This window comes from Anastrepha obliqua, chromosome 5, assembly GCF_027943255.1.
Source record: "Anastrepha obliqua isolate idAnaObli1 chromosome 5, idAnaObli1_1.0, whole genome shotgun sequence".
In the NCBI taxonomy this organism is placed as follows: Eukaryota; Metazoa; Arthropoda; class Insecta; order Diptera; family Tephritidae; genus Anastrepha; species Anastrepha obliqua.
This window is the reverse complement of record NC_072896.1, coordinates 92,167,463-92,192,735: the sequence shown is the minus strand read 5'-3', so window position 1 is coordinate 92,192,735 and position 25,273 is coordinate 92,167,463. Positions and strand designations below refer to the sequence as shown.

The following is a 25,273-nucleotide window of genomic DNA, read 5'->3' as shown; positions in this document are numbered from 1 at the left end:
TTAAGATCTAGGCGAATATATATGTAAGTAGTGGTGCAATAACTCTGGACTTTAACGTAACTTAACAAACTTAAGAGCGACTTGTGAAATGAGAAAAAATTATAAATGATTGCTTCAGCCTGAACAAACTTAGAGAGCTGTTAATTTTTGATTCTTGAGTTATGTAAATTATGATATAATTAATTTATTTGTTTGAGAAGAAAAACATTTGCTGGACAAGATACAAAGAACAGCCTGTATCTTAACTACAGGAGCGCTTAGCACCAGTCCTACTGAAGCACTCAATGTACTAACTCATCTGCTACCATTAGATTTACATATAAAAACAATCGCAACTTGCAACGCGGTGAGACTCAGAGACATAGGAAGCTGGACAACAAGACTGTACGGTCACAGTAATATCTTCGTACAGGGACCCTCGCTGCTCATAAACAAACCAGACTACACAGTCCCCGCCATTAACTTTAAGAAAGTCTTTACGGTACGTTTTGCACCGAGAGCCGAATGGAGCAAAGGGAAGATGATTGAAAGATACGATACACTGACGGTTCTAAGATAAACTGTGGTGTAGGAGCTGGTTTCCATTCGCAGCCGCTCAACCTATCTCAGTCAATTCGACTTCCTGACTATGCCAGCGTGTTCTAGGCAGAACTTTCAGCGATCAGAGAAGCATGTAAATCCCTAAAACATTACAAGGAACTTGGTGCAAGAGTAGCTATCTTTTCAGACAGTCAAGCAGCTAGCAAGGCCTTAGATTACAATTCCACCTCATCCAAACTAGTCTTACAGTGTAGAGAGGAACTATAATTGCTTTGTCATTGACTTGAAATTACTCTGATATGGGTTCCCGGTCATAGGAACATAAGGGTTAATGAGATAGCGGATGAGCTAGCAAGAAAAGGTTCGACACTAGACATAGCAGAGGCGCGGTGGCAGTCGCTACCCCATTCAACACAATTAAAGCATCCATTGCTTCACACTACAATGCTTTAGCCGAAAGAAGGTGGGAAACAATGAACTACCTACATGTATTACAACAAAAAACACATGGCCGTCGTACAAAATCCAAAGAAGGAATTAGCTATTAGGATGCTCTCGACCAAACCTTTCACGCATCACTGCAACCCTTACACGTAGGGAAGGTAGGGGAACAAGCAGCCAGACTCAACCTTCCTTTCAATCCCATCTGCAGAAGCTGTCAAGGGGAAGGGGGGAAGGAAAGTATTTCCCACTACTTATGAGAATGTCCAGGGCAAGCTAGGGCACGACTTCGCTCAGATCTCAGACATCGAGGTAAAGAATTTGCTTCTAAAATGGGATCTCACAAAATGGATCTGACTTATAAAACAAAAAAAAAGATATCAAAAGAAGAGTGGTAGTAAAACGGTACTGGTCGCTAATTAGGATTATTTAAGTAATACTCAACCACTTCAACAACAACAACAACTTCTTTACGTACTCATCCTATTTACCAGGAAACACAAAATTCCAAATATAACTCCTCCGACTCTAGGTGGAACGGCACTGTCATTTAGTGATGAGGCTCGCTACTTAGGTCTAATACTAGACCGAAAGCTAACATGGAAGACAAATGTCGAAGATAGAGTAAAAAGGGCGACAATAGCACTATACTTTTGTAAACAGCTGATAGGACTAAGTTGGGGTCTCTCCCCATCTATCGTATACTGGCTTTACACGGCAATTGTCAGACCTATCCTAACATACGGCATATTAGTATGGTGGCCAGCTTTAGATAAATTGTACATTAAAAGAACCATGGCACACGTACAAAGAATGGCCAGTTTTTGCATCTGCGGGGCCCTCAGAACCACACCCACAGATGCACTAAATATTATGCTTAACATTTTACCAATAGAGCAGTACGGTAAGCGAACAGCTGCCAAAGCAACTCTCAGACTAAGAGAAATCGGCCTACTCAGAACGAACCAAAGAGGACACTCCTCAATTTTAGAACAATTCCCCTGCATTCCCAGCACAACGGATTTCTGTAGGAGGACCAAGGACATCAATTTTAATAAATTCTTTGTCATAGTATTTCCTTCCAAAGAGGAATGGGATAACGGGCTCATTGTTAAGATAAATGACTTAAACATCTACACAGATGGCTCAAAACTGGACAACAAAGTAGGTGGAGGGGTCTACTCCGACAAACTCGGAGTATGCCAATCATTTCGCTTACCTGATCATTGCAGTGTATTTCAGGCGGAAGTCACTGCCATAAAAGAGGGGCTTAAAGAAATAAAAACGAGAGTATTATCCACAAATGAAGTCTTCATTTACTCGGACAGTCAAGCAGCAATAAAAGCGCTGGAATCAAAAACGCACTCGTCAAAAACAGTTCTAGAATGTTTTAAACTACTAGATGACGTATCTAAGTGCTACAAGGTGCACCTTATCTGGGTACCAGGCCACAGGGACATTGCAGGAAATTGTAAGGCGGATGAACTTGCAAGAGCCGGTACAACGTTCGATCTCGAACCGGATAAGGCGCTGATACCCATGCCCATAGCCACTTGTAAATTACTTATAGACAGGGAAACCATCAAAAAGGTAAATACAATCTGGCAAAACCTCACAACATGCGAACTAAGCAGACAGACATGGCCGAACTGGAACAGCGGTCGATCGAAGATCTTGCTAAGATTCAACAGAGAATCTATAAGAAAAATGATAGGTGTATTAACAGGTCATTACTTCGATTTCTGTAGAAGCTGTCTAAATACAGAAGAAGAGGAAACAGTCAGGCACCTTTTATGTGAGTGTGAAAGCCTAGCTAGGACAAGGCTGCGCACCCTCGATACAGCATTTCTAACCGATGTAGCGGATATAGCCCATCTAAAACTAACGAAGCTCTGCTCGTTTATTAAAGCAACCAGATGGTTTGAAAAGGAACACGTAGGGTAAGGATAAGCTCCAGTGGTATCACAATGGACCTGCCGAAGGTCTAAGTGTGTCTTACGACAACCACCCTACCTACCTACCTACCTACGTATACAAAAAAAATTGCTTAGCCGAATATTTACGTGAGCAAACTCTAAATTACACATCACTTGGTATACTTACTTTACATTTACTTCGAAGATGTCACCATTTTTGACCTTGAAACGTAGCTTCGCTATGAAAGCGCCAATAACTTTTATAAACATTGAAATTCGGAATGTGCCACATTCGCATGGCCCCAAAGTGTAGCCTGCTTCTGGTTTCACCACGGCGCCAGCAGTGCCGGGATATAAAACATCTTTGAATTTTACAGCAGCATTAATTTTCGCTATTAATGAAATACAAAAAATGAAGATAAATATTCGTATTTTACTGAACCAATTTATGAGTTCGTTACGACTTTACGTTATTCTTAAGCTCACATAAGATATGGGTGCGGCAAAGATACCTTTATATTGGATTTTCTAAGATGCCCTCAAAGGCAACATAACCCGCTAAGATTGAGGCACATCCCACAAATTATGTACGCGTAGATTAACTCGCTTTGCCTTTGAGATCGAGCTCTCATACTAAACCTCTCTTTTTATTCAAAAAATTGTTCGATTTGGCATTTTGTTTGCATAAAATTCATTGTGTCCAAATGCAATTGTTCGCCTTTGCGCGCATAGAGGAACGCAATCAGAATTAGGAAGGACCTCTCCGAGCTGTTTGATACCAAACAATTTTTCAGACAGAGTGACTCACTGTCGTGTGACTTCTTTAACCTGATGTTGGCAAAGATCGTGCGAGCCACAGAACTTAATCACTCACGCACAGTGTTTTTGAAGGGCGTGCAATTGTTGACGTATGCCAATAATATTAACACCATCGGCCTTCAAACCGCGCTGTTAGTTCTGCCTTTTCCAAACTGGATAAAGAAGCAAAGCGAATGGGTCTGGTGGTGAACGAGGACAAACCGAAGTATCTCTTGTCATCAAACAAATACTTGGCGTACACGCACCTACATCACTGTTGACAGCTACGATTTCGAGATTGTAAGAATCTAGGAATCAGCATTAACACCGATAACAATGTCAGTCTTGAAATCCAACGGAGAATCTCTCTTGCCAACAAAAGTGCAATTGAGTAGGAAAGCCTCTCTCGACGAACCAAATTCACACTTTATAAGGCTCTCATCATGCTCGTCCTATCGTATGGCGCAGAAGCATGGACGATAACAACATCCGATGAAGCGACGCTTGAAGTGTTCGAGAGAACGATTCTGCGGAAGATTTTTGGATCTTTGGACATTGGTGACGGCGAGTGTCGTAGGCGATGGAACAATGAACTGTGTGAGCCTTAGGGCGACAAAGATATAGCACAGCGAATAAAGATCCAGTGGCTTCCTTGGCTGGGTCATGCCATCCGAATGGATACAAACGCTCCGCATCTGAAAGTATTCGATGCGGTACCAGCTGGTGGTAGAAAGAAGGGGAAGATGAAGGCCTCCTCTGTGTTAGAAAGTTCAGGCGGAGAAGGGCTTGGCATCAGCTGGTGTTTCCAAGTGGCGCCGGTTAGCACGAGAAAGCAACAATTGGCCCGCTTTGTTCAACTCGGCCAAAATCGAGTAAACGGTTATCGCGCCAATCAAGAAGAAGAGGAACGCAATTATATTTCCCAAGAGGGCTTAAACGTTGCCTACATCTGTACAAAATAGTCTTCCTTAGTACTTAGTGTTTTGGATGTCACGTGGAGCAAGGATAGTTTTTGCTATACCCAGTCGAAAAAGTCAGCTTTCAAGGCGAAACTTGTATTGGTTGGGTGTGAGTAATTCGATAGGGCGCAAAAATGCTGGCAGAAGTGGTAGGTAGGCGATGGAGTTTTAGCGAGCCCTTGGAAGTAATTGGTACTATAGAGAAATGCCATGTAGTGAGAGAAAGGGCACAAAGCACGAGGAAGCATTGCCGTGAGCTCAAAAAGAAGAGGAAAGTACCTTTTTTTGCATAAGACTTACATCACAGAGCTTAACACCTAAACTACATTTTCTCACATTACACTCATGAGTACTCACGGTCCACATTCAAAACCTTCACAATTTCACAATGTTCTTCGCCCATGTAAATTTCACGCAAATGTATTTCCTGTGGGTAAATCTCTATATCTGCCCCATTTATAAAGCCTTGGATTATTATTGACTTTTGATATGGCACCGCATCATCAGCTAGAGTTAGAAATAGTTTCGTAAATACTTTAAACGGTGGCAATGCGTTATCAGCGAAATCACATCCCGGCACCATAACTGGATGGAAGCTCACAGTTAGCTCCTTTGAGCTCTGGGCTTTGATTGTAAATTTCTGTAAAGAGTGAATTTCCCAATGTCTAGATAATATGGCACATGGCTAATTAAATGTCGATGTACACATACATACACATACAGTCTGTGTAATAGAAGCGTGTCCAGCAGAATTCAAACTTAGAGTTCCGTTATAAAAACTTTAAATAATGCTAAATAGGCGTATCCTTTCCACAATACGCGAGAAATTTAGTAAGCGTGGGTTGATTTTACAAAATGAGTTCCTCGTATGAAAAACGATTTCAAGCACTGTGCCTATGTAGATACACACCCTAAAGGTCCAAAAATGTCACGTGCATCTGCAGCAAAATATTTGAACTAATCGAAAAATTTCATAAATAATTAGGTGCAATGATATACGATGACTTAACACGTTGAGTGCCATGTGAGTCCAGGTTGGTCTCACAGTGCGAAGAGACTTTCAGGCCTCGTGGTGACACTTGGTCTCGCGGTATAATGTGTGAGATTTCGGTTTGTGCTGATGCAGCTGCTTCATAGAGGCTATTAGTAGTAGTGTATTCACGCCATACTAGAGTCATTGCATTGTTTATGCTGCTTGACCTATGGGTATGAGACCAATGTGGCACCATATGGCCTGTTCAAAAATTCAAATATTCTATTGTATTATGTAAAAAAAAATCGTGGCCGGACGAACCCCATTTTTTTTGTTGTATGGTGGCACTCAACGTGTTAATAAGGGCCGCCATCGACCAGAACCCCCAAGGAAGCCACAGACGTGGAAGACCAGCGAATACCTGGAGACGACTGCTGGAGTCAGAAAGCCGCGAAATGCAGCTTAGCTAGAATAAAGTTAAGAGATCGACGCAGCCCCGAATGGAAGAAATTCGTTGTGGCCCTATGTTCCACACTGGAATTCTATGAATTTATGATGAACGGTATACCGAAGTTAAAAACGTTGACTACTTCGCCAGACCAGGCCCCCAAAAAAAAATACCTTTCCAAAACAAGATCAGAAGATCATTGATTCGTTTGTGACAAATCCGAACTTATTGTTCTGTGAAGCTGAAGCCGTTTTATGCAAAAGTGGGGTTAATGCATCCAAAGACAAAGATTCGAAGACGCTTATGTACATGCAAAAAGACTTCAAATTCCGGAGCACATCGAAAAAACACTTGCATGGGCTAAGGCTAATCCAGAACGGAATTTGGCAAACTCAATATTCACGGATGAATCTTCCTTTTGCGTGAATAGTTACTTACGTCGATCCTACTGTACAGCTGATAATCGCCAGCTTCAACGAACTGTTGAGCATCCAGTTAGGGTTCATGCTTGGGGCTGCTTCTCCGTAAAAGGATTTGGCCGTTTGTTTGTTTTCCTAGGCAGAAAAACCTCTGTCAGAAATCAAAACAGATTAACGAAACAAACGCAAGACTGAGTCTTGTTGAGGCCCTATGCTCCCGAGAGGAGTGAACAAGAAAAAAAAAATATTATAAGCCCACATACAAAATGCAGTTTTCTGTAATCGAGTCGGTTAATTAGTGTCTAAGTTATGGCGGTCACGCTTCTATGAGACAGACTGTAGGTACAGACTGTGTTTGTGCACACCTCACTTTCGATACTAAAGTTTTTATAAGCAAATAGATTGAAATCTCTCGCATCGATAGGGTGGTAAGCGTTGGCAGAATAAGAGCTCGCAATAGAGGAGCGACGTGTTTGTATCTCCTCGAAATTGTGGGTTGTCTCTGGCTCCAACTGCGTTGCATCGGTAAGGAATGTGGCAGTTAACTCTATGTCGGCAGCTGACTCGTTGCAAACCATAACGAGATGTGTCGATTCACGTTCATATTTCAGTTGTTCAAAGATTAAAATATCTGTGTGGAAGTACACACTATTTTTGACTGGGTTGTGCAATAATTTTATTTCGTAAAACACTGGAAAATAAATCAAAAGGATGATTGTTAGAGACGTTTATCTTGTTTTCAAGTCAGCTAAAATTGGCTTTAAAAGTTGTAATTTTACGATCGATAAAGTGATAATTCATTTATAGAGCCAACTTTATTAATTTGTTTCTTTAAGGGGGTCTTCTGGTCTCCAGCGAAAAAAAAATCGATTTTTTTTTTGCATAATTTTGTTATATGTGTATGCGAGAATACGCCACAGAAAGGATTTTTTGAAAATCGCATTTTTTCACATTTTTCTGGGCACCGAAGTGTACCCTCCTCCGGCCGTTTTATCATAAACTTTATCTTTAAACGCGTTTCCCCGAAAATCGTGTTTTTTAAGCATTTTGGTCACACTTTTCATAGTAGTTATACTCCGATTTCAATGGTTTTGGTCTTAAAAGGTTCGGAAAACTTACCGCTAAGTTTCCCCGTGTACGATTTTTGAAATTTTTTTTCATTCCATTTTTATAACCTTTTAAAGTTCAAAAAATGAGCAAAAAAAAATTTTTTTGCAAATTGTTGCATAACTTTTGAAAAAAATTAAAAAAAAAAAATCTGTCACGGGAAAACTTAACCAGTGCAACTCTGAAGACAACGCATATCTAATTTTTGCTTTCTGATTACCCAGGGAGAAAAACCGTGACCAAAATGGAGACCTGTTTCGTTTGGAGGTGGACGTCTTCAGCGCCATTTCAAGGTCGCGGGTGTTAATTTTTTTCAAAGTCAAAACCATTTTTTAAAAGCTAAGACATGTACCTTTAAAATAAAAAAAAATTTTTTTTTTAAATATTCACAGGATTTGTCACAATCAATTCCCAAAAAAACCCTTCATTTCAGGGCCTCGAGACCAGAAGACCCCCTTAATTTAATCAATATTTTTTGGTACTTACAAGCATCCACTTTGAATCTGATTTCTACTTGTGTAATTTTGTCATCAGTTACTTTGAGTTCCAGAAATATCCTGATATAGTCGTTCTTTGGAATAGTTTTGTTACTTTGGGATACCTTAATCTTCTGTGGAGGCCTATTAAAACGTGGCTATAGTAAGTTTTTTTGTTTGCTTTTAGTGTTTGTAATTGTCACCTTTTTATCATAATTGATTGAGGCTCATTCGTTGGATTGAAAGCGACAAACTCGTAGTAAGCATATTCTTGCGGTACAGAGCCGGGGAAGTCAATGGACTTCGGTATGCAGCATTGATTCTTCGCTTTTAAGACTTGGAAAATAGAAAAAACAATTTTTTATTTTATTAAATTAAAATTTTTTTATTTTTTGAAAAAAAAAAAACAACAACAAGTGAACGCCGTTACTGTCGATTGAGCAGAATGAGGTTAAAAAAAAACAATCAATACCTTTAGACTTGAAATTGAAATTTGAAATTTGAATGGTCGAGCCAAGAAGCGCCAAGAGATTTGGTAACTCCTAAAACACTCAGGCTAAAAAGCCTTTGTATTAAAAGCTCTAGAATGTGAGAGGGTAGATAGTCAAAGAGGAAAGTAAAGAAGTAACAGAAGGAAAAACATAGGATAGAATAGAGATATAGGGATAGCTAGACCTGTGAGTATTTTCCAGATTCTTTGGTTCATCTGATAATATCCTCTAGATGGAGAGAACGAATTTTACTCGTGCTCATGACGTTGAAACCCAAAATTCGTACACTCAGGACACTCACAGAGAAAATGTTAAGTACTAAGCATCGAGAGACAGTGGTCATATGCTGACCCCATGGATTGTGCCCTGTATTAATGCGGACCACCAACCGAACATTTTTTCATTCAAGTTTTAGAAGGCTTTTCACAAAAGACTTTGCAGTTCTGCAGCGTTCTAGACCGGAACATCACTCCTCGTGTCAACGTTCACTCCTCGTGTCAACGTTTTTAAATTTTTTTGTTTGCATTTTTTTTTATTTGATTTTTCAAATGAAGAACCTTTCAAGAATATTCTGTGAAAATTTTACATGAATCGGAGCAAAACTTACAAAGATACAGCCATGTAAGTGTTGCTACCTACATGGCTCAACCGCGCTTAGTGTTAGCGTTAAAGCGTTTTTCCCACAACTTACGTTTTCAAAGTCGGTGCCCCTCATAACTTTGAAACTACAGCACCGATCCTTTTGAAATTTTGAACACTTTTTCTGTAGATGTTTTACAAGGTAACGCCGAAGAGTTTTTTTCGAATTTGTTGATACTTTTGTTTTTACGGTAACTAATTCACCGATTTTTTACGCGAAAATCGTGTTTTTGACTTTAACGTGTTCCCAAAAATCGAAAAATTTTTAATTTCAAAAAACCCTCTCGGCGTTACCCGGAGAAAACGATTATCTAACGAAATAACTTTGGTTTTTTGATTTCAGATGATTTAACACCGAGTTATGAGGGGCACCGCAAAACTACTTTTTTTAAGATGCGTCCGAATAATTTCTGCCATTGCCGTATTTTTAAATATTTTTGGATGATAATTTCACAAAATATACTTCAAATGCTATAGTTTTATGTAGTAAAAGATTTGAGGAATAAATTTTAACTGTGTCATAAAAAAAAAATCATAAAAATGTGCCGTTTTTCCATGAATTAACGTTGCGTTAAATGCAAAACTTGCTCTCATCTGAAAAAATCACTCTATTCCAAAACTCAGGTGGCTTGTTTACGTATTCCTTGGCGAAAGCCATCCGCTTAAGTTGATTTACTCGCGATATGAAGGGTTTTTTCGGGCCACTCTGCCGTGAAATCCGATTCTTTTTAGAATTTTTCTTACTGTATCTGGATGTACTTTCTTTTGGTATTTTACTTCTATGTCTTTTGAAATTTGGCTTGCTGTTAGTCGTGGATTAGACTTCACAAGAATAGTTATGTTGCGTTCTTCTCTTTCCGTCAGTTTTTTTGGACGCCCAGAACGAGGCTTAGACTCCAAACAATTCGTTTGCTTGAAGTTGTTTATCACTCTTTGGACCGAGGAGTATTGCCTCCCAACAATTTTCGCGATTTCCCGATAGCTCTTACTATTTTGCCACAAACTTACAATGATTTTCCTTTCACCAATATCCTTTTCTTTTCGCCTTTGGTCCATAGTAACAAAAAATGTATTTCTAATAGCAATTTTTCCCTCTTTAGATTTGTTCTTAACCGCGTCAACTACATGAATGATTTAAAATTACATTTAACGTAATTGCCATGCAAATAATCGTCACTATTCGAAATGAACGCACACTTTTTCTGCTCAGCCTATTTAAGAAACTGTACTACAATCCCGTTATCTGAACACGACGCAGCTCTAATTCCAAAAAATTTTGTTCATACCCTCTACGAATAATTTTCTTTGAAATAAGTGAAAAGAAATAACTGAGAGTTTTAAGATAAACACGTTAAATTATTTTAATACTTTATAAAGGTGGGTGAACGCAGACTTTTTCTACCATGTGTATCTTCGACTCCAAATCACATAATTTCAACACAACGGACCCTAGAGGTCTAAGTAAGATCTTGATACAGATCAAACAGCTCTACCTAACTTATCCTAGGCGGAGCCTAATGGAACGTTGAGCGATAATAAGGAAACGTGTTTCAGACCAAATACTCTGTCCCCAGTCGAGATGAATGCCATTCGAATTACATTTGTTTTGCTCCAATATGGCTTCCCATCGTATGGATTTTTCGATGACACAGCTATGAAGTTTTCTGGTTTTAGATAAATGTTTTTTCGAAGCAAAACTACTTTGCTACTCGAGAGAAACCTCTTTTTATGATTTCCTTGCGTTTGATCTCACTAACTACATAAATGAGGTTGGAACAACAGATATTCGAGTTTGTCTCTAAGTGTAAATCGGGCTTAATCTTGTGAACTTTGAACTTTCAACTAGACAAAACATTCAATCTCGATACAATCAATATCAGCGTTATTTCGTTTGGTTCTATCTAAATGCGTTCAATTTGGATTCTTCTTATGATTCGTATCACACAGTAAAAAATGATGGTTTATATTTAATACCAATTGCTATTGAATGTATACAATGTTGGAATTAAATTTGATTTTTAATTCTAAAAAGTTTTATTTTAAGACGATGAAATATTCTTGCAATTATTTTAAATCCAAAATGGGTTTAAAACAAAACTTTAATTGGTGCTGCGCGCTGTGTTTTTGAAATTTAATACCTATTAGATTTAACGTAAGACCAAAAAAACATTAAAATGCTCTCTTTAATGTTTCAAGCTATTTTGATTTCAGTTTAAGTTTCAATTACATTCAATTTAAAATTTATTGGTTTAAAAGTAAAACCAAAAAAGTATTAAAAAATTTTCTCACTCTCAATTAATTTTAATGTACTCTGAACTTTAGTATTATTTGCTTTAAAGTAAAACCAAGAAAGTATTAAAAAATTCTCTCACTCTCTGTCACTCACTCACTCTCAGTGTCATTTTTTCCACTATTCTAGAAGCATGTTTTTAAAAGTGAAATACCACGCGGAAGGAAAGCGATGATAGCGAGGTAATTTCTGAAGAAGATCTTCGTTTTTTTCAAAACTGCATAGTTAAAGACGAACTGAATCTGGTGCAGCAGAAATTGCGAGAAACGTTAAAATCGAGACAAAAATTTATCGCAACTGCGTGGAATGTTTTGGAAATATGAAAGCAGTGTGGAACAAATTTTTATTGCTGCGAGTGGCGTTTCTAATTTGGGAAACTGTACAGAATGGACGTCTGAAGTAATACCTTATTTGATTTTCTTACAGTTGCTGCCATCCACTGCCAGTGGACGCGAACAAAAAAAGCAAAATTCCAAAAATCTGTCGACAGTTTTATTTTTGAAAACGTAATTTACTATAAATTTTTTGTTCTTAATGGGCATAAATAAAAAAATTTGTTTTTACAGCTTAGAAGAATATAAAATAACGTCTGGTCAGCCCACAATCGTTGCAGTTGGACAAGACAAAGCCACAATTTGCCAATATTTTATAACAATTGATGGTAAGAAGATAGCAGTTCCCGAGCATTATGAATTTAGGCAAGTTTTTGACTTGTTTTAACTTATATATATGTTGTCGATAACGAAATTTACTTAAGTTTAGAAATCTTTGTCACTAAGTAATTTAATTCCATTTTGCAGTGTTATGAAATTATTTCAACAGATCTTTCAGAACTAATTAAATTTAATAGCCTTAAAAATGTAAAACTATTTGAAGTGTACTTTATAGATTCAAAAATGTTTTTATTAATTCCATGTGAAATTATAGAATAAAATAAAATGTATTATTATTTCACTTATGTATATAAATTTATGTCATTTTAAATAAAACGTAAATTTTTATTTAAAAAATTTATTCTGTTTTTTGTTTGGAGGATTCGTCAACAATGTACTAAATCTACTACAATTTTGGATTGGATTCAATTCCTTTTTGGAATTAAAATATCATTCAAGGATTTACTTTCAATTCCAAGAAAGTTCTACATTCAATTCAATTTTGAATTAACTTTAATTCTAATTATTATTAAATTTATTTCAATTCTCGTATAAAGTCAAAACCATTTTAGCTTTATCTTTAAACCCTTAAAAGTATATAATTTAGTCTCATTCTTGGTTTTTTAAAGAGAATATTTTAATTAACTTCTCTCTCTCTTTTCTGAAACCGGAATGGTTGTAATCGTATACTTTCTGGAATTGTTATATATAAACACCAAATTGGTATTAATATTAAACTAAAATTTTTACTGTGCATTTATTTGCTATTTTTATGATTCGTAGCATGAACTCAAACTTACCGATTATGGGGATTTCGAAGGTTATATTGGGATGCTTGGATTGTATGTAAATATGTCTACAATCGGAGTGCAAACTATTCGCGGTTGGTGTGATCACAACATTAAAATCAAAAGTTTCATCGGGTTGCAAGTAGTTATAGTCCGAGTCTTGGGGAAAAATAATTTTTGTGTCCTGTAGACTATCAGTGGCATATTCTAAATTGCGTGCATACTAATGGGGAGATAATGGAATAATAGTTTTACAAAAGTTATAAATGTATACAAATAATCTGTTTTGAGTAAATAATAGTTAACAAAATCAACGGAGGAATTCTAAAAAAGATTTTATGTGTGCACAACTAGCGTGCGTTTCATAATCATAAGACACCTTTGGTGTAAAATTTTTGAACTACCATAAGCTCGCTTTTACTTTCCTGAGTATCTTTTATTTGGCGTCATTTTAACAGTTATAGGCCCTTATTATGAGCAACATTCGATCTTCGACTGTAGTCGAAAGTGCTGATCGAACGAATTTTCATTTGGTATTATGGTGCTCATTCGTTGAAGAATAGGACTATTGTGAATTTCGATCGCTCGACGCATTTACAAGAGATAATTTTTTCTCAGCTGAGACAGCAAATCAAAATAAAAGAAAAACCGATTGTGTTGAAATTCTTTGCTAACAACATTTTTAAAAGTTAAAAAAAGTATTTTTTGTGAAAATGAGTACAACGGAGTTGTGGTTCGACGATTTATCGGACGATGAAAGATTAGCGGATCTAGCTAGAAGTAGAAAACAGTTGAGGGGCGCATCCAACCCCATAGAAATGGCTTCCACTGAGTACGTTTAGAATTTTCAAAATGTTTTGACGTACTTAATATTACAGAAATTTCCTTACAGATTTTTAAAGAACTTTAGATCATCTAAAGAGGCGTTTATGAACCTACTGTCCAGTACAGAAAACCAGTTGCAGCAGTGCACCCGAGCCAAATCCATTCCAAATATTTTAAAGCTAGCCACAGTTCTGCGATTTTATGATCAGGGATCGTACCAATTGAGTATTGGTAATGAAGGTATGCTAGGACTTGCTCAACCCACTGTGTCTGTTGTGCTATCGGAAATAATAGATGTCCTTCGAAAATTATATTTGCCAAAGATGGATACAATTTAGTAGTACAGAGGCTGATCTACAACAAAGAAAAGCACATTTTTATAGCAAATACAGCATAAGAGATGAAATCTCTTGAATATTATAGAAAAAACTAAAAAGTATTAAATAGAAACCTTTACGCCACAGTTTCTGTTTTATTTTTGTTATAAATTTTCTTTATTCAATTATTCGTCATTCGAAAAAAATATGTATTTCAGTTCCTCTACGTATTTCAGCCCATACCTGCCAAGGGAAAATAAAAATGTATTTCTATAAACATCACAAAAAAAACCATTATTAACCTTAATCCATTTTGCTGCCGTTCTAACTGGTGGTCCCAAGCAATTCAGCTCCGTTGTAAATTCCTCCCATTTTTTTGCTGCTTGAACTTTGGTGCAAATCCCTTTTGCGAATTGTGGATTCTCTTCCATTAATGAAACTAGCCTTTCTAATTGCTGCTTGGTACTCACGACTTTCGACCTGCATAAAATTAACAAAATTAGTATATATTTATTATTTCGTTACTATAAAACCATAAATAATCGCAAACAACTTACATTTTAACAAGTTTACCCACAATACGCAACACAATCGAAAGCAAAATTGCATTCGACTCTAAATTCGGTATTCAACGAAAATTTCGACAGGGCTGCACCGCTCATAATACCAAATTGACATTCGATTTTCGATCTTCGACAACCAACGAATATCGAAGATCGAATCTAACTCATAATAGGGGCCATAGACTTGAGACTGGTGCGAGGACTCACTTTTGTAGAACCGTTATCTTTTTCCAAGAAACTGCACTTTTGCCAGACTTTTCGGCGTTTCATAATGATAAGACACTACTCGAAAATAAGCATCTGATGAGATTGAAGGTGCTGATTGTTGTTTTGGATGACTTTAATTACAATATAATTTTATTCAATTTAACCTAAAATGCCAAGGGGTTCAATATTATCACAAAAGGAGCGTGGAACAATTTTGGCCTACAAGGATTCAGGCTTGTCAATTGAACTAATTACAAAAAAACAGGCAGAAGTCGTTGTGTTATCTGGAATTTTTTACGGAGTTCTGAGAATTACAACATTTTGAAGCACGTTGGAAGAAAATTATCACTATCAAGTCGAGAACACCAAGCAATCTTAAGAAAAGCTTCCAACTCGACTAAGTCTTGCGCCAACTTGGCCGCTGTTGTTCAAAAAAAGGTTTCAAAAACAACAGTTTGGCGCACATTACAGAGGTGCAATCATTTAAAATTATCAAAAATAAGAAAAGGACCCTATCTTTTCCCACGGCACAAACTGGCGCGTCTTCAGTTTGCAGAAAACCCCCTAGACACCAACTGGGACACCGTAAGGTATTTGGAATATTTTTAATGTTGCCCAATTTCATGTTTTTTTTTTAATGTGATATTTTCGGATGAACAAAAAAATAGAACCTTAATGGGCCCGATGGTTTTTTTATTGTAATTATTGGAGAATCGCGAATGTATAGTGGGGACTACAAACATGTTTTGAAAAATAGTCTCCTTCCTTTTATTCAGGATAATCGGGAAGTGCCCTTCGTTTTTCAGCAAGACAACGCCCGAATCCACGCAAGCAGGGAAACACGGCAGTATTCGACCGATTGTTCCATAGAAACTATGGACTGGCCGGCATGTTCTCCGGATATACACCCAAAAGAAAACATTTGGAGAGTTTAGAGCTTAAGGGGGTCTTCTGGTGTCGAGGCCCTGAAATGAAGGGTTTTTTTGGGGATTGAATGTGACAAATCCTGTGAATATTTAAAAAATTTTTTTTTTTTATTTTAATGGTACATGTCTTGGCTTTTAAAAAATGGTTTTGACTTTGAAAAAAATTAACACCCGCGACCTTGAAATGGCGCTGAAGACGTCCACCTCCAAACGAAACAGGTCTCCATTTTGGTAACGGTTTTTCCACCTGGGTAATCAGAAAGCAAAAATTAGATATGCGTTGTCTTCAGAGTTGTCCTGGTTAAGTTTTCCCGTGACAGATTTTTTTTTTTTAATTTTTTTCAAAAGTTATGCAACAATTTGCAAAAAAAATTTTTTTTTGCTCATTTTTTGAACTTTAAAAGGTTATAAAAATGGAATGAAAAAAAATTTCAAAAATCGTACACGGGGAAACTTAGCGGTAAGTTTTCCGAACCTTTTAAAACCAAAACCATTGAAATCGGAGTATAACTACTATGAAAAGTGTGACCAAAATGCTTAAAAAACACGATTTTCGGGGAAACGCGTTTAAAGATAAAGTTTATGATAAAACGGCCGGAGGAGGGTACACTTCGGTGCCCAGAAAAATGTGAAAAAATGCGATTTTCAAAAAATCCTTTCTGTGGCGTATTCTCGCATACACATACAACAAAATTATGCAAAAACAAAAATCGATTTTTTTTCGCTGGAGACCAGAAGACCCCCTTAAGAAGAGTTGACGCCAACAATCGCCAATTTGACAACACCAACGAGGTTAAAGCGGCAATTAAGGCAGAATGGGCTGCTTTAGATGTAAATTTCCTTAAAAAGTTAGCAGAATCGATGTAAAAAAGGTTATTTGGTGTCGCTAAAGCAAATGGTGCTTCAATAGAATACTAAAATATTGTAGACGACAGAAAAAAAAATTCGTAAGTGTACTTCTGTTAAACGATCACTTTAATTAAACAGTGTCTTATCATTTTGAAACGCCTGGAAATAAGTACGTTTTTGCTAAAAATTTTCTTAATGCATTAAAAAAGTTCTAATTTCTGTAATAAAACAGATAACCTTTGTTACTTTGATTGATGTGTAAAATTTTTATTTTCCTCTGAAATCTATAAATTAGAATACTTTGAAAAATTAGGGGTGTTCCATGATTATGAAATGCACCTTATACATTTTTTAATGATAGGCCTCTTCTTTTTGCCAAGCGTGAGCAGAGAAGTGGTGAATGTTAAAGGCTTTATGTCACATATTAAAAATTATCTTTTACATTAGTCTTCGAAATATTCCCACGTATGAGGTGAACTTACCAGGCCTTTATTCTTGATAGAAATAGTTTGCGAATATATTTGGCCTTTCTTTAATTTTTTGCACACCACTACACGTGGTATTATAATCAATGTGTCAACCAAATTTGGAGCTTGTGAATAATCTGCAGATACATAAAAATGTTAAGGCTAAAAGTAAGTAAGTAAATTCCACTGCAAATATTCCATATATGCACACACACATACATGCATACACCACTTTTTATTTAATTAATAATCTTTTAATGCACTTTTCCTTACATTGTCTGGTCGAACAGCAAAAATTTGTTCTCGGCATCTTGCTGTGTATTTTTTAAACAATATAACGACTTTCCGAACACAAATAAGAGCGTTTCGTTTCGATTATTTCCTAAAATCACACACATTAACTGAATGCACGATTGTGAATGGGTGCAGACACACACAATTACATAGAGCACGAACAGCTGTTTTCATCTGTTAAAGGCGCTTGGCTCGTGCGTAAAAATAATCGGTTGATATCTGTAATTTGTGTTTATTATTTTATAATTTTCACAAAAGTACTGAATTGTCTACTATTTGTTGTGGCGACATATGAAACAGTGGGTGCCAGACCAACATAGAAAATCATGTCACAACTACTCCGTCAAGGTAGGTGTACGTTGCTTGTGAATTGTATTCCTTGTTATACAACATTGTCACTGACCGCTGCAACTTATCTTCCAGTAACTTTACTAACCTGTCGCACTCCCATCGCACAGTCACAGCGTTTTCGTGGTAAAATCAATATTCAACGTCCACGCGCGCCACACTATGAACGTGCCAAAGTGCTTGCCGTCGCTCAATCATTGCAGCCGGTGGAGGAGATTGACAAGTCGGTAGCATGCTTTACACGTCGTCAACGCGATGCAGATTTAGAGAATCCATACGTTACGGTTATAGCGCGAGAAGTACGCAATTGGTTGGAACATTCACGCATGGTTGGTTTCTATCACTTGAATTCCATCAAACAAGATGATCTCTTCGAAGTGCGCGTAAAATTGCACAAGCAAAATATGCACCTTAAGGCATATGGCAAACAGATTGTGCGCAAAGCTGTTGAGGGCACACGTTTCGAAGCTATTCTACCACTCTTTGAAAGCAACAACTGTATAGTATTTTCGCCCGATCAGCAGGTTGGGCAGCTCTTGCGTATAACTCGTCGGGTACCGCAAATGCTATTGTTGGCGGGCATAGTTGATGAGCGACTACTAAGTCGAAATGAGTTTGTTGCCTATTCACAACTGCCTGGCCTGCAAGCAGTACGGGGTGAACTGGCACAAACTCTTAATATGGCAGCTGGTCACTTAGTGCAACAATTGGAAACACATCAGAAGAATTTGGTAAATGTGCTTGATGTGCATGCAAAGGGCAAAGCAGAAGAAACCGAACCTGCCAAGGATGCAACTGAGACGGAGAAGGCGTGAAATTAATTTACGTGTATGTTTAGTGTTTAAAGTTTAAATATGTTAAAACAAAAAGAAAACGAAATGAATATAAAAAATTTGGCCGCTAAGTCAAAAAAATTAATCAAAAGTTTGTATGACCAAACTTCATATCGTGTTAACAATAAGTGATTTTCAAATTCCAGACACTGTCCATTTACCATGCAGAAGCATCGGTAAAAAAATTTCTGTTTATATTAACAACGGAAAAAGTGCAAAAATGGATTGTTGTTGTTGTTGTTGTAGTAGTATAAACATTCCCCATATATATACGGGGAAAGCTGCTGAAGTGACAGTCCTTCGCCGGATATGAGTCCGGGTCATTCCGGTTATGAAGAACCAACTGTATAAAATGGATGGTGGCTGCTGTTGGAGTGCCAGTACTTGGCCGGACATAAATGCGGATTTGTACCCAACCCTGAAGCGACTGTTGTGTTAAAAGTGTGATTACAATTAGTAAGAACGGCATGAAACATTGGAAATCAAAGATAACAAAAATTAATTCTGCATTAAATTTCATTTTGAATGTTTTTGTTGTAGCAAATCATCAAGCACTACCAGTGCCAGTCAGCGGTGTAGTCACCAGTCGTCATCGTAGGTCCAGGAAATGTGCTGTTTTAACGGGTTGGGTTCAAAGGGAGAGATGTATTAGGTAAATGAGTTTAAAGGGGCAAGCGAATAGGTTGTTAGAAGGTTGCTAGTAAGTCTAACTCTCGCTGAGACCTATTCGAAAGTGCTTATACAAGGCAAAGCACCGGATTTATTCAGAGTTGAATCAGGAATAATCCAGGGAGATGCGCTTGTCTTCAATCTGATCCTAGGCCATAGGATTAAAGAGGTTGATCCATAAGGCACTATATTCAACAAAGCTTCGCAAATATGTGGCTTTGCTGATACCTGGTCATCTTCACGAGGTAATATATATAAATGTTCTCAGCGAAGTATTTCAAGCACTACGATCAAATGCAAAATTTTTCGGTTTAAGGATGAACGAAAACAAAAGTATCTCGAAAGGCTTAACACGTTGAGAAAAGCGCCAGATCTTAGAATTGGCTATTACGAATTTTAAAGCGTGGAGGTAATTAAATACCTCGGAATGCTTCTCAGTAGAACAGATGATACAACGATTGCTATCCAAGACCGTGTACCGGCTACAAACAGAAAATATTTTCCCCACTATTAAAAAGTAAGCTGTTGGGTAGGAAAACGAAAATCAAAATATGTAATCAGTGGCAACGTACGGATGCGAAACGTGGACATTGAAAGCGAATACAATTAAACATTCTGGAAAGAAGAATACTGAGGAGAATACCGAGCCCAGTACGAGAAGAACATAGGATATATCGCATCAGATATAACAGCGAGATAGAGAAGTTGCCAAATCGCAGCGCATCCGATGGCTAGGGCACGTTTGCTGAATGCGAGATGAAAGAATACCTCGCAAAGTTCTATTGTAGATGCGCGCATGCTTGGTGAAAAGCGAAGAGGACGGCCGCGGAAAAGGTGGTTAGGCAACGTTGAGGACGAGCTCAGAAGCATAGGAGTGACCAACTATCGCAGTCTGGCTATGGACCGAGATGCATGGAGAAGAATTGTGCAGGAAGCTAAGGCTCACAACGAGCTGTGATGCTATGAATGTTGATGATGAATAGGTTGTTTGTGTCGTGCGGGGTACCTTTACATTCCAGACATATAATGAGTGTGTCGGAGTCCATTATGGATAGGTAGCAGTTTAGCTTACTGCAATATTCTATTCCAAGGAGGTAGGTAAGGTCTAAGGTTTTCCCTCGATGTATTCGAGGGTTGGCAGTTTAGGAAGGTGGTAAGAGGATCCCGATCAATGCGGTTAGGGCCTGTCTATATACTGTCTAACCTAGTAAATGCGTCTCGTCCTGAATATTTTCTTTTGCTACATTTAATTTTTTCTTTCATTCTTAGTTTTTACATTGAAAATAATTTTAATAATAAAATATATTCTTATAAAATTTAAATTTGACTTTTTATAATAGAAGTTTCATTTAATTTCCTTTTTTAATTTAGTTTGGTTATTTTTTATTTTTTTATTTGATTTGATATTAATTCACTATTTTAATCTAACTATTATATTAAAAAAATAAAAATAATTGGCTCGTTCACTTCTGGTTGGCCGAGCTCCTCCTCCTATTTGATTGAATAATAAAAGGTTAGTAAGCAGCTTTCTCGTTCCCTCTTCACAAATCAGCTCCCTTAGCAAGAGACTGTGTTGCTAACTTTAGAAACTTTTAGTAAAAGTGGAGCAAAAGTAAAATTTGTATTAGGTTGTTCAATAAGTTTTGCGGTTCGATAAGAAAAACACAATTTTATTCTTTGAAATACACTTTATTATTCAGTATAGTCACCTTGAACATTAATACTAGGGTTTCTCATTTCCCGTCACATAATGATTCCCGGGAAACGAGAATATTTCGAAAATATTCCCGGGATTCCCGGGAAAATCGAGTTTTTATATTTACTATATTAATTAAAATAAATTTATTAATTTAAAAACAATTAAAAAATTCATTTTCACATATTTTATTCAAATTCATAAAACAAAAAAAAAAAATTATTTATTAGAAGAGTTTTTAAAATGAGTTCTGAGACAAACTAGCGCATTAACTGAATTGTCGTTGAGTCTTGTCCTAATTTTGGTGACAAAAAGGCCAGCAGTCGAAAATACTCTTTCACTTTCCACTGAAGTTGGTTTAATGCAAAGAAGAGCATCTAAGAGCATTTTCAAATTTTTGGTTAACTTTCCACTAGCTTCAAATAAATTAAATTCTTTTAATATAGTCTTATATTCTGTATCTCCAGTACTTTGTTTTTTGGCGCTCATACTATTTATAGCACTTTCAAGCTTTCGTTTCAAAACATTCGCGGGCATTTCTGCTTCTATATTGTTTTCCGTTTCGGAAATCAATACGCTTTCTTCATTTTCAAGTACAGTGGTGTCTTCAAGGATATTAACTGGAAATAGGCGGTGTAACAATTCTTTAGATAATTTAACCATTTCAGACTTCGACGACATTTCAAAAAACATATCATCTTGATTGGAGTACAATAAACTTGAATTATTTAGGTACTTTACCAATGAAATTAAAATTTTGGATCTTCGAGTTGTCATACGGAATTTAAAATTTTGTAATAATTCTCGAGATATTGAATTATCTAACGCATTTAACGTTTCTATTAGGAACGATAGTATTCCCTCACTCTTTATTAAATCTAATCTTACTGGACGTAAACAAGTAATTAATGTGCTTACAATTTGGAACAGCTGATCTTCCTTTTCAAGTAGATGTGTAGCATTAACTTCGCATAGACTTTTTTAATCGGAATTCTTATTTGCTCAAATCTTTCCAACATATCTAATAAGCTATTCCACCTTGTCGTACAGTCTAATGATAGGTTTAATTCTTTACCATATTCTAATTTGACATTTTGCTGAAGAATTGTGTTACGTACTGGCGATTTTCTGAAAAATGATGCTATCTTGCGGATTTGTTTTATTGCATCCTGGATATGAGGTTTTAGATCTTTGAATTTAAGGTCACTTATATTTGTATCATGTTCATATGACATCCCTTCAAATGTTGTATTTTCGTCTTTGTCAAGACAATCATAATTATCAATGTCGCTATCATCATCTGAATCTAATAATTGGTCTACTTGGTGCTGCTGATTTTTTTGCAATAATAATTCTGTCTTAGTAGAACCAAAAAGGGTATCCAGAACAGCCAAATGAATCCCATGTGTGTAGCATTGTAAATGGAAGGCAGGAGCTAACTTTCCAAATTTCACCATAATGGCTGCTCCATCAGTTATGATTGCAATAATATCTGTAGATAAATTCAAGTTAAATTCCTTCAACCGCTCATTAACTAAATCTAATGTTTTTTCAGCTCCACAACTTCCTTCAATTCTTATTAATCCCAAATTTTCAAATATCCCACCATTGGACATAACACTGATATTCATGTATCTACGATTACGGCTGCTTGTCCACTCATCTACAGTTAAGCAAAATTTTTGATTTGCATTTAGAATAGTTGAAAATCTATATTTAAGTTTTGATTTAACTTCGGCATAATAGTTGAATATAAGATTCATTATGTGTGAAGGATTTTTAGGAAGAAAATATCCTTTCGCACAAATAGATTCACGAATGAACGTACTTTTCGAAATAACATTGATGGAAATTCCATCTACAGCTGCTAGTTTTGCAAGAATTTCTTCCAATGATTGTTTCTTTATATATTTTAAAATGGAATTTTGATTTCCTGAAATTGATTTATCAGATTTGTCCGGCGATGAAGTACTTGGAGCGTCGAATTTATTGTTCTTGGTAACCAAATCTATTCCATGTTGGATTTGCATATGACGATTTATTCCACTTGTGGAACCTCCCTTTCTCATAATCACTTGATTACATTTATTGCATCTTGCTTTGTCCTTATTAGTAGAATCAATGGTAAAATAAAATCTCCAATTTCTTTCTGACGACATTCGTATTTTTTAATAACCCTTTAATTTTAATATTTAAAATATCAGTGGAATAATAACTAATTGTTATTAAAATTCAATTAAACTTACTTTAATTCACAAAGAAATCTTCTAACCACTTTTAATATATAACTTTTTAAAATATAAAAAGTAAAGACACCCAAACGCTATGACTTTTCAAATATTTGTGTTGCACAGCTGTATAATCACGAAAACAAGAAAGTCAATGCTTGCTTAGCTTACTTTGTTTTTGAATATTTTTAAATAAAAAAAGTAATTTGAATTTTTCATTTTAAATGATAATAAATGTTAAATTATCCCGGCAATTTACGTTTTTTTTCGGGAAATCGGGAATAGATATTTTTGCGGATTACCCGGAATATCGGGAACGGGAAATCCCGGGAGAGAAACCCTAATTAATACATCAATTTATGAATTCCACCCTGAAGTGAGAATCTGGAAGGGCTGCAAAATACGCTCCACAGCTGTTATGACCCCATCATTTGATGAAAACGCCTATTCTACACATGAATTTTGTTGGGTCTGGAAACATATGGAAATCGGTTGGGGAAAAATCTGATGAATGCCCACCATGTGCTCCAACAATTCGAACTTTAATTCATGGATTTTAGCCATTGCCAAAATATTCTTGTGACTCGGTGCATTGTACTGATGAAAAATATTTTTTTCTTTGCAAGCTGGGTATTTTTTCACGATTTTTTTCCTTCAGCTGGTCAATAATATTCAGAATTTATTGTTTTACCAGTTTGCAGGTAGTCCACAAACGAAATTCCTTTTGCTTCCTAAAAAGCTGATACTAACACTTTTTTTGCCGATCTCTGTACATGAACTCGTTTCGGAGCCAAAGAACCAGGCCCACACCAGCCTTTAACCTCTTGCTTTGACTTTAGATCATGATGATAGACACAAGACTCATCCATAGTGATGAATCAAAGAACCAAATCCACTTTATCTTTTCGGAAACGCTCTAAATGTTGCTGTTAAAGTCGCATTCGAATGTGTTTTTGTTTCCTTGTTAGCGAATGCGGCACACATTGTGCACACAGCTTTCTGAAACCCAATACTTCAGTGAAAATATTGCTTACACTGCCCAATGAGATGTCTGGGGCTTCTACTAAGTCTCTTTCAATCAATCGAAGATTTTCCAATACGACGTCCTGTATTTTTTCTACGATTTCTGGTGCTGATTTTTTGGACGTCCTTGACGTGGATCGTCTTGAAGGCTTGTACGACCACGTTTGAATTCAGCACCCCATCGTTCTAATATACTAATTGATGGCGAAAAGTCCTTATACACATTCAACATTCTTTCATAAATTTCCTTTGATTAAATAGAAATTCAATCACTGCAAGATACTTGATTTTTTCCATTGTAGAAAAAAATACTGTGACACGTCGATACTAATTGGCTTGTAAACATGGTTTGAATTAACAGATTGAAATGAAGTTTCACATGAGTTCATGAAGAGTGAACCAACATAAAAAAAGGCTTGTAGAACAAACATCACCGTTGGCCTCATTGATATTTGATTTTGTCGTATGCGCTGACATTTCATTTTCTGACTGCGAAACCCGAAATATTTCATATATAAATTATAATTTTACATTTTTTAGGTTATTTCCATGCTGAATTGAGCCTTTGCATACCCAGTGTAGCGACATCTCTTTCGCAATTTTAAATCAGGTTTTTGTGATAATTTTGTAAAATTTAAAAAATTTTTTTTTTGTTCAGTTCAGTTTGAGATAGTTTTGTCAAATATTTTTAATTTATTTTCTTTTTTTTGTTTGAGATAGTTTTGTCAAATATTTTTAATTTATTTTCTTGTTTTTTGTTCAGTTCATTCAATTCATTCAGTTTGAGATAGTTTTGTTAAATATTTTTAATTTCTGTTTTTTTTTTGTTCATTTCATTCAGTTTGTGATAATTTTGTAAAAATTTTTTTTTTGTTCAGTTCTATCAATTTGGGATAGTTTTGTTAAATATTTTTAATTTATTTTCTTTTTTTGTTCAGTTCATTCAGTTTGAGATAGTTTTGTCAAATATTTTTAATTTATTTTCTTTTTTTTTTGTTTGAGATAGTTTTGTTAAATATTTATTTTCTTGTTTTTTGTTCAGTTCATTCAGTTTGTGACAGTTTTGTAAACTTTTTTAATCTTGGTTTTC

General features: G+C 36.2%; 2 protein-coding genes across 4 annotated transcripts in view; one reads left to right on the top strand and one right to left on the bottom strand.

The window, feature by feature from the left end:
- LOC129247245 (uncharacterized) overlaps positions 1 to 17,466 on the bottom strand; it is a 43,394-nt gene extending 25,928 nt beyond the window's left edge. For all 3 annotated transcript variants that reach the window (XM_054886295.1, XM_054886294.1, XM_054886293.1), the window contains exons 1-8: positions 17,366 to 17,466; positions 17,108 to 17,229; positions 12,951 to 13,161; positions 8,281 to 8,413; positions 8,088 to 8,221; positions 6,860 to 7,185; positions 5,012 to 5,294; positions 3,085 to 3,289 (exon numbers count right to left, since the gene is read on the bottom strand). In XM_054886295.1, the coding sequence (XP_054742270.1) occupies positions 3,085 to 3,289; positions 5,012 to 5,294; positions 6,860 to 7,185; positions 8,088 to 8,221; positions 8,281 to 8,413; positions 12,951 to 13,161; positions 17,108 to 17,229; positions 17,366 to 17,402 (1,451 nt within the window). In that variant the 5' untranslated portion in view covers positions 17,403 to 17,466. The remainder of the gene's footprint in view (positions 1 to 3,084; positions 3,290 to 5,011; positions 5,295 to 6,859; positions 7,186 to 8,087; positions 8,222 to 8,280; positions 8,414 to 12,950; positions 13,162 to 17,107; positions 17,230 to 17,365) is intronic.
- A 105-nt stretch (positions 17,467 to 17,571) lies between these two features.
- On the top strand, positions 17,572 to 18,658 carry LOC129247247 (39S ribosomal protein L10, mitochondrial). Its single transcript, XM_054886296.1, has 2 exons — positions 17,572 to 17,734; positions 17,810 to 18,658. Exons 1-2 carry the CDS (start codon positions 17,713 to 17,715, stop codon positions 18,547 to 18,549), a joined length of 762 nt encoding a protein of 253 aa, XP_054742271.1. The 5' UTR covers positions 17,572 to 17,712; the 3' UTR covers positions 18,550 to 18,658.
- The last annotated feature ends 6,615 nt before the right edge of the window (positions 18,659 to 25,273 follow it).